At 28.6% G+C, this 10,378-nt stretch overlaps 1 protein-coding gene across 1 annotated transcript; it reads right to left on the reverse strand.

Annotated features, from left to right (window-relative positions):
* Nucleotides 1-4,461: 4,461 nt before the first annotated feature.
* Nucleotides 4,462-6,335, reverse strand: LOC107022634 (dof zinc finger protein DOF2.1-like). Its single transcript, XM_015223230.2, has 2 exons — nucleotides 6,130-6,335; nucleotides 4,462-5,560 (listed from the first exon to the last, which is right to left on the reverse strand). The coding sequence occupies exons 1-2, from the start codon at nucleotides 6,166-6,168 to the stop codon at nucleotides 4,658-4,660; spliced, it is 942 nt and encodes a 313-aa protein (XP_015078716.1). The 5' UTR covers nucleotides 6,169-6,335; the 3' UTR covers nucleotides 4,462-4,657.
* Nucleotides 6,336-10,378: the final 4,043 nt, after the last annotated feature.

A 10,378-nucleotide genomic window follows, 5' to 3' on the forward strand; every position in this document is an offset into this window, starting at 1 on the left:
GGATTCTTGAACAACTTGTTAATGTTAATTGTCTTATGAAAGAAAGAAAAATATTCTTCATTATAGCTAAGACATAAGGATTGTATCACAAAATCAATATTTGAATATTTCATATAGATTAATATAAGTCTAAATTCTATTTTACAAATTTGCTATTTTTTAGTTACATCTTACATTCATGCAAAAAAATGATAGGTCTTTTTAAGAAAACTTTCATCCATACAATATAATTAACTATTATAAAATTAATGGCTATAATGTATGAAGAGAGTTTTATTTTTAGAGAGAATTTTTTAAGCATTAATATATGTAAATATTTTTTATTCTTTTGGAAACAACTTTCTTAATGTTAGTCGTCTAATGGAAGAAATAGAAGGGTTTTCTTTCTAAAGCTAAAACATCTAAATTGCATAACAATAACAACATTTAACTATTTATCAATCCTAAACAAGTTAAAATTAATTATATGAATTCGCATTTCTCCCATTAAGCTAAACTAATCACGTCATAGCTATACAAATAAAAGTAGAAGTAAAAATATGTTGAATGCATGTAAGTAATAGTAATAATGATTATAATAGTAGTTTGAGAATATCTCTAACAAGTCTAAGGCCTCATATTTTGTTTAAAGAGTATATGAAAGATGTCTAAATCTGAATGTAATATTATAAGATGTGCATTAAACTACGAAAAGTAAAAAAAAACACCAATTTTTTGACGCGTTCGGGGGGCGCCACGCCAGATCAGTTGGTCTGAGGCACCTTTCTAGTGCACCGCAGGCACACCGCCCCATGCCTCCAGGCGCAGATGGGGTGTGTCGCGCCTGGTGTTGCCCAGGTGTGGCTGACGAACTTCTTTCTTTGTTTTTCAACGCTAAATTCCCTTAACCTCCATAGTTCTTTGCCCAAACCCTTAGGATCATCTATACCTTCAATACCCACTATATCTAACTCGAAAAAACAACTTGGAAATTGTGAATCAACATCAATGGATATTCAAACAACTCAACCAATAGGGATTCGACAAGATTCATCAAGAACTCACTTCTAATAATGTAAACATTTCTAAAATCACTGAATTGAAACAAGTTTTTGTGTGTGGATGAATTAACCCAACACAAAAGATCTCACATACCTCGATAGGGATCACCCCAGATGAATTCCACTCGCAAATCCTTGGCGTTCTTGGCGAATTCTTGACTTTTCTCTCTTTCCTTCTTCTCGTCTCTCTTTCCAAGCCCTAAGCGTAAAGTTAAATTTTCTAATCTGACTGAAATTGGTTTTTACCCCAAACAAATTCCTAAAACGAAATAGGAAATTAATTGGTGAAAAGAGTAGTTTGTCCTTTTTTAAATCCAGATTGGAACCTTCCTCAATCCAACAACCCAACTTCCGATCGGCATATCTCCCTCAAACTTGACGACGTTGGAAAGATCGCTCCAAGGGCTTTCCAACCATATCAAGAACTACCTCTAACTCATCCTGAGCTAGGAGTTATGGTCGTTAGAAAATGACCAAAACTCACTTCTTTAACTTAGAAAATTTTCCAGATTTTTCCATTTCTTTCCACAAGTGATTATTTTTAGTTTCTTCGCTTATTCTTAGTCATTTTTAGTTACGAGATGTTACACTATTACGGATGAATCTACTCAAAACAACCTTAAAATTCATACGATTATCTCAAGAACTCATTAAAACTTCAAAATCAATATTATGAAAGAAACTTCAATAAAACTCACCATGAACTCAAATCCATTGCTTTCAAGAACGAAATTACGTTGAATACAACATGATTGGCGCACTGGTGAATGAACCCAACACTATGTGAACTCACATACCTCTTAGGTATCAAACGCTTGGCGAAACCTCAAGAACTTGACGAAACCATGACCTTTTTCCTCTTGAACTCTTTTCTAAAACCCTAGCATGAATTATAATTGTGTAAACTGAACCAATCAATTTAGAACTCTAATTATTTAGTAAAAATAAATTAAATCTGATAGGATATGAAAAAGATCAAAATACCCCAAATATTTTTGGGTAACTTTCCTTAACTAGACAGCCCAACTGCAAACGGGCTTATCTCCCTCACACGAACTCAAAATTAGCAAACTTTGTGGCATTGGAAAGGGGCTTTCAAGAACTTTCATTTGATATATCTTGTGGGCCACCTAACCCATCATGTACTGAAAATTATAATCATTTGAAGCTAACCCAAAACTCATAACTCATGCATAATTTGCAAATTTTCAAATTTGATATTTCCAATTTATTTTTTTCTAATTCTAGTTTTTTCTAAGGCGAGATGTTACACTCTTATCAGAGTAGGAGACTAATTGATGTGTCTCGACAATTAGCAAGGACTTCTACCATAGTAAAAATTCTACTTTAATGACTCGAATTGAACTCCTAGAATCTACGGATTAAGTTGAGGATTAGTAAAATGTACATAATCTTTTTTGTACATAGTTCGAACTGACTAATAGTTTGAAGTGTTGGAATTTAGACAAAAAATACCTTCAAGTAGGACATGCAGTTTAAATTTATGTATACTTTAAATCAAATCAAATTAGATATTTTAATTTTTTAAAATAATTTAGTATCAAATAAATCCAAGGAAGTTGATTTGATACAATTTCTTTTGGTTTTCTTAAACAGGCCTGGCCTAGGTTATTTGGGCAAATATAGACATTTATATATAGTATGTAGGAATTTTTATAATTAACCAAAGTAATACATTTTTCTAAAATTTTACAAAACTAGTATAAACGTATTTCACGGTAACGTTTTAGGGTATATTTTATTTTTTAAAAACTAACAGCATTAGGTTGATATACGTTATTGTAAGTAACATTTTACTTTTAAAATGTTATTTTCAGTAACATTTTACTCCTAAAATGTTACTGTGAGTAACGTTTATGTAGTATAACATATAATTAAAAGATGTATAGTTGAAATTATATAAGAATGATGGAATAAAATATACAAAAACTGTCACGCCAAAATCTGATGTTGGATTTGGTCAGGCAAGAGAGGAAAATCTATCCCGAAATTTGTGCTCACTAAAATTCCACAGCCTATAAAGAAGAGAAGATCAGTCCAACAACTCTCATTATTCTTTAATTATTATTCCACCGTACTATTCTTTAAGAATAATAATTATTATTATTATTAGAAGGATCTATCTAAAAATAAGAAACAATCATGATAGAATATCCTTAATATATGAACTATGCATTTTAATATTCTGACATATTGTATACTAAAATATAGTGTAGTACCCCCTTGCTAGTGAAATAGTTTAGACTTCACTAAAAAGTCTCAAATATCTTGGGTTAATAGTTTAAGAAAGAGATTGACTATACATCATATTGAAGCGAGGTGAATGATAAAGTGGAAGCTCTCATTTCGTATTCTGTGTGATAAGAATTTGTAATTAAAATTCAAATATAAGTTTTACAAAGGGAAAATGCACAAGTACCCCCTAATTTATGTCTGAAATCTCTGAGACACACTTATACTATATTATGGTTCTATTATCCCCTGAACTTATTTTATAAATAATTTTCTATCCCTTTTCGACCTACGTGACACTATCTTGTAGGCCCAGTGCGTGTTGACATTTTTCTCAAGCTAATGTCACGTAGATCGAAAAGGGGTAGAAAATTATTTATAAAATAAGTTCGAGAGTAATAGGACCTTAGTATAGTATCAGTGTGTCTCAGAGATTTTGAACATAGATTAGGGAGGTACTTATGCCTTTTTCCTTTTGTAAATAAATGTTAGACCATGTATAAAGGGTGTGTCCGCCAATCAAGAAATATTGAATTTTTTTTACAGGAAAGCGCTTGATAATCGTCGAAAAAAGAGTAGCATAAATAAGAATGTTGCGATGGGTGTCTGGGCAGGAGAAATATGGTCATTAAAATTGAGATATTGTGCGGCCAACATAGTGAACAAGATAAGAGAGAAGAGACTGAGATAGTTTGAATAAATGAGGAGGAGATGAACAAATGCCCTAATGAGAAGGTGTCAAAGATTGATTATGATGGGTCTTAGAAGAGGAACCAAATAAATATTTAGGAAGATAATGAATAGACAAAACATGACATATATACTTGCATCATATTCTCATACCAAAGACATAAACATAAATGTGAGAATATGAAAGTTCAGGATTAGAATATAGAAGGTTACTTTCTCTAGTCAAACATAAATAACTGTTGGCATTAGTTTCATAAATGAATATTTGAAGTTCAAGAGTGAACAAATTATACTTTTTCAAAATTATTTTTCTTTCTAGTGGTGTCTTCAACTACTCCCTTCAACCATCTTTCCTTGCTAAAAATTGTTATCATAGTCATGCCATATATTTTTATAACACTAAAAGACCATGTCATAAAAATAATAATAATTCAAACATAATAGACAATTCTCTCATATAAATGGAACAAAGAGAGAATGAGGAACAAATTTGGAAATTTCATTTCAATGAAAGAACAAACTAAAGAGATAGAGATGATTCAAATGAATCAAAACTCCTTACACAGAAAAGACCATCAAAATAATCTCCAAACCTCTTCTAATTAATAACAAAAACTCTTTAGTAGTATCTATTTTGTTTGGCAAATTAAAGATTGGCTTATCTTTTCTAACATCTACATGAGAGGACTATTGAGAAGTCCATGCCCAGAAGGAACCCCTAAACCATTCCAATTTTGCCTGTTTGAGTACTCAAAATCAGCCACATTTCCATCTCCATTAATCTGCCATGGATATCCCAACAAGATTTTATTGTCACTACACATGATCTCTTCTTTCAATGCAATGGATGTAGTGATACCACTTCTCACTTCTTGATCAAAATTTGTTATCATTTCTCCACTTGCACTTTCAACATGTCCCATATTGTTCCCATTATTACCATTTGAACCATAGTAGTACAAGTTATGGTGCAAGAAGCCATTTGATGCATCAAGTAATCCATCCCTAAGTGTATCAAGAAAGCCAGCACGAGAAAAAGCTTCTGCAGAAGAGGTGCACATGTCACGATTTTCAAAAACATCATGACGGACACTATTCCCAAAATTAGTTAGATAAAGCGAATCAGGAAAGATTGACTCAGTTCGAACCGTTCTCTGCAACTCAGGACACACTAATTGTCCACTTTCTTGGTTTTGGAGCCTAGAAAATGCTAGACTAAGGTCATTGGGATCATAAGAAAATTGTGTAAGAGGTGATATTTGATTATTAGGACAAGTAGTGGTGGTCATCAAGGATTGATTATCTGGACTTGACCTCTTTGATGATGATCTTTGTTTCTTCCTACAACCTCCTCCTACTGGAACATTTCTTAATGTACCTCCTTTTGTCCAATACCTTCTACATGATTTGCAAAAGTACCTAGGCTGAGTGAGACTATAATTGTTGTAGTAGCAAAATTTGGTGTTAGAAGAATCACATCTAGGACATTTTTGTACTTCATCTTGAGGCCTTGGTTTCTTTTCTTGCTGTGGCTTTGTGCATGCCAACATGCTTTCTAGTGTTTGTGAAGACATTTCCTATGGAAAATAAAAGATAAACAAAGATTAGCAGTAGTACCAAATGCTTCAATCACTCTCTCTATGTCAAATTATGTGATTGACTTTTGATTTGAAATAAAATTTAATAAAGATAAAAAAATGAAACCCGTGCTCCAAAACAAATTATATATGTTTGTATGATTATAAATTATCTTATTAATGATATAATATGCATTTTAAAGCTGAATTATTATCGAATATAATAAGTAATGATCTTTTTTTAGGGGAGTTCTCACTTTATAAGCTTTAAATTAAAGAAAGAAACATAAACAAAAGCTAACAAGAAATCATGAGGAGATCAAGTGAATACAAAAGAAAATTTGAATTTTCAAAAAACCATTTTTAATTATTTTTTATAAACTTCAACCATATTTGCTTTCAAATGTTAGCAAGTTAAATTCCCTTGCTGGTAGAATAAAAATTGCATAAGAGGATACCATAAAAAAACTTTTCAAGTGAAAAAAAAATAACATAATATACATGGGAAACACAAGGGAGAGAATCCTAAAAAAAAAAGTGCAAAAAATATAAATAATAATAATCTTTACCTGGTGATAATTTTGTGCATTAGAAGAATCCATATCCATGTACTATTCTTCTCAGTATATTATAAGAGTTAATAAATCAAAACTCTGAATATAATATAAGAGAAAATTGATTAGAGTAATTTTGAAGATGAGAGAGGTGGAATTAATTTGGAGAGGAATCAAATGAAAGGAGATATATATAGAGGAAATCTTATGCAAAAGCCCAAGATTATTAACTTATGTCCACCACTACTCTCTCTAACTTCCACATATATACACACACTAAAGAGAGAGACAAGAGAGGAGGTGTGGGGATAGGATCATCGGTGACGGATTTAAAATTTTTATCGATTTTATATAAATATATATATATATATTTATTATACTATTTTTGGATTATTAAAAATAATATTTATTTAATTTATAATGTGTAAAATACTTGTTATTTTTTATTTTTATTGTTAAACTTTGTTCATTTTTTAATGTTGATCATGACTTATATTTTATTTTTTATTTTTTTGAATCGCAGAATAACCTGCAGCCGTTACAACTTCTGTCACAGTCTCTATCCTTCGAATGAGCACTTTGTATACATTCGATAAACCCTTCTCCCAACTGTGTGACAACCTACAAACTACACAGAGAATGTAAACCGCACTAGGCAAGCCTTGTGCGACAGGCTCAACTCAAAAAGCATTAACAAGAGATTGATCTCAAATCATCCGTATAAATAACCATCCTCCAAACCAATTAAGCATCCCGAAGAATGAACTATATTTACTAAGAGTAAAATTACTCTTTTATCATTATCGTTTTTTAATCCCTAAACCAATCTAATAGTAAACAACTATTATTGCCCAATAACCAGAATTGGTAGGAAGAGGTTATGGGATATATAGGGATTCGTGTAAATTTTAGTAAATAGTATACTTTGTCTAAGCACGCAGATAAAGCAAATGTTCACATGAATCATGATACATTCTACTATAATGGAATTTTCCAGTCAGTTTGATTTATGTCATCGAAATACGAGTAACGACTTTGTGGGACCAATGTCATGCTCCAAATATTTTTAATTTTATTTTAGTTCTCAACTTGGTTTTATTTTAATTCTTTAGTTTTATTTTCATAAATCATTTAAGATAAAAGAAAATTATCCAGCATTTAAATAATAATATATATATTTTATTCAAATTATTTGAATTATTTTGGATACTTGCTTTTAACTTTAGTTTCAATATGAATAAAAAAAACTTAATTTTAATAGGACACATAGAATAAAATATCAAAAGTATTAAATAAAAAGAGAAAAGAAAAAGACAAGGGTGTGATTGATGATGTAAACCTCATAATTTGTCTTATTATGCAAGCTCACCTAATTGTTTTGCCCATGTCATTTCTGTTAGCTAGCAATATTATCTTCTAAAAGAAAAAAATAATCATTTGAGAGCTAAGTAAATGCTGCTTCCTTCTGAATATTTGTTTGTCTAACTGTAATAAGAGTGCTATTATAATCTATCTTCACATGACAATTATTATCTCACGATAATTAAATATTTTTTAAAAAAAATAACTAAAAAGAATTTGAAAATATTTTTAAAATTTTGGTAATATTAAATTTCAGGACAATTGAATAATGTTAATAGTGATTGTTCGCGGTACTCTTTGTTAATATGTAGTATTTATTGCCATTAAAATTTATTTTATTTGTAGTGAATTGAGTATGATCAGTATTCTGTTCAGACTTATATTATATATAGTAGTAGTAGAAATTATTACGAGCGTTCAGATTGAATTTTTATGAAGAAATTTAAATTATAAAGAAATAAAGACGCCAAAAAAACGAGACGACTCAACATATATTATATGATTACATAAAAAAAAATTTCTATATACAATATAATTTATTTGCCAAAGATAGTTCGAATAAACATTATTCTAATTAAATGTTAGCTCTTCTTTATTCCCTTTGGTCCATACTCCATATTGTAGTGTTTTTTTTAGCTTTAGCATGTTCTTAAAAAGAAATCAGTTCCTCTAAAATTTAATTAGAGACATATACACTTAATTATGCTTAATTAAATTACGTCTTTCTACATTAACATGATGTATTGAAACTCGAAGTATCGGGTAACTAAAATTAGAATTTAACAAAACATTGGAAACATATGTATTCTTGAAAAAAATAGTACCTATCTAATATAGTTCTTGGTTATATAAACATTTCATTGACATAAAAAGGATAATCAATTATATTTTTTATATTTTAAATTAAATGTAAAAGTTAAAAATATTACACATATATAACATGAAATCAAACAATCTAATGATGGATTCCAAAGAACTAATGATGATCACATTATTTTTCTTTTCAAAATTATCGTAATATTTTAGTGGCGTGAATTTGAATCTTAACTTAGGTTAAATTTCCCTCTAAAGAAATGAAATACAACTTTTTGACCCAAATTTTTTTTTATCAATATGATACTAAAAGAGAAAAAATTTTCTTAGTGGAAAATTGAGAATGTTTGGTTCAATGTGGGCCAAGAGAATCATGGATATTAAAAGGATTGTTATAATTATTGAAATAATAAACAAATGATGACCATTAGAAGAGGCAAAGTTGGTCAAAGTAATTGGACTCACATTATGAGAAAATGATTTGTTATACTCTTTAAGTCATTTATCATTAATTTATTTGGGGCCTCTAGTTAAAAGACTTTTGATCAAGAATCAATTTGAGAAGTTAAATTAAGTTTAATTTTTTATCGTATCGAGTTTTTTAGAATTAGTGATAATCAACTCAAAATTATTACTGGTCGAAACAATATCACTAACAATAATTGTAATCAGTATGACTAATATGATATATAGTGATGAATGACAACGATATTAATGAAGGATGCTGAAAATAGTGTTATGGATGGGGATAAAGTAGTGGTGAACTACTATTATTTTTTTAAAAATTCTTAAGTAAAAAATCTTAATAACATTTAAAAGCTTTGTCATAGATTTTAAATATTTAGATAAATTTAAATTATTATTGTTTGGTAGAGTGTATTTAGTAATAGTGCATGTATTATATATATTTTGTATTATGTTAGGTAGAAATTTTGGGCTATGTATAGCTAATGCATGTCTTAGTTATGCATATAGTCGTTTGGTATAGTGTATTAAAAAAATAATGTATGCATTAGTCTTGTGTGTTACTAGTACCTTGTGTAGTACGAGTAACACAAGGTTTTTTATACATGCATTAACTTAATTAAAGATTCAATTGTCCCTCAATAATTTTTTTTATCCTTTCCACCATAACGGTGAAGGGCATCTTTATAAATAATTTTTTATGCAATGCATTCTATTTTTATCCATCAAACTAGATAAGCATAAAAACAATTTATGTATAATAATGCAAACATAACTAATACATGCATTGCTAATGCAAAAATTACTAATACACTCTATTTTACATTATATTAATACACTCTACCAAACGATCATTAGATAAGACCTTCAATTTTGCGGTATTAGCTAATAGTTATAATACAAAGAATTTAATATCATAAAATTATATGTATAGACAAAAATACTCTTCCAAATCTTTTTAATTATTTTCTTTGTTTTATATTTTATATTTGTACAAGTAAATTTATTTAAATAAATTAACTTACAAATTTTATTATTTAGAAAGAGTTGTTGGTTGATAAATATATTCAATACAAATCAATACAATATTTGAAATGTAATTTACTACTTCAAAAGCAAATACATGACCACATGACATGATATTTATGATCTTAATTGAATACATTATTTGTCGATGCATATATGTTTTTCTCATTATTGTATTTTGTACAATTTATAAAATTATATTTATAAATATAGATAATTTATTCAATTTAATTTTTGTTTATCATTGTTCAATTATAAAAATAGATAATTTATCTTTTTAAAATTGAAAATTGATGTTTTGTAAGTGATCATTTTATTTAGATAACAGTTATTTACGTCAAATAATTCAAGTGAGAAAATAGCAAACGTGATGACAAATTATAATCTCCTAGCTTGTTAGAAGATCGTAAAAAAAATTGTCCGACAATTATATATCTATCTTAACCAAATAACATGAAATAGAAAATTTCATAACAATTCAATAATATAATTGAAAAAAGTATTTCTTTTTTTTTTCAAATTTTAAACTAAAAAAAAATTAAATAGAAAATAACAAATCAAATACTTAATGTAATAGATATATATATATATATATATT

This window comes from Solanum pennellii, chromosome 6 (assembly GCF_001406875.1).
Source record: "Solanum pennellii chromosome 6, SPENNV200".
Classification (NCBI taxonomy): domain Eukaryota; kingdom Viridiplantae; phylum Streptophyta; class Magnoliopsida; order Solanales; family Solanaceae; genus Solanum; species Solanum pennellii.

Bases quoted from the DNA above. Each gene is read 5' to 3' on its own strand.
- LOC107022634 (XM_015223230.2), bottom strand. From the start codon at position 6,168: ATGGATATGGATTCTTCTAATGCACAAAATTATCACCAG. The intron at 5,561-6,129 runs GTAAAGATTATT...TATTTTCCATAG, and splicing joins ATGCACAAAATTATCACCAG to GAAATGTCTTCACAAACACT.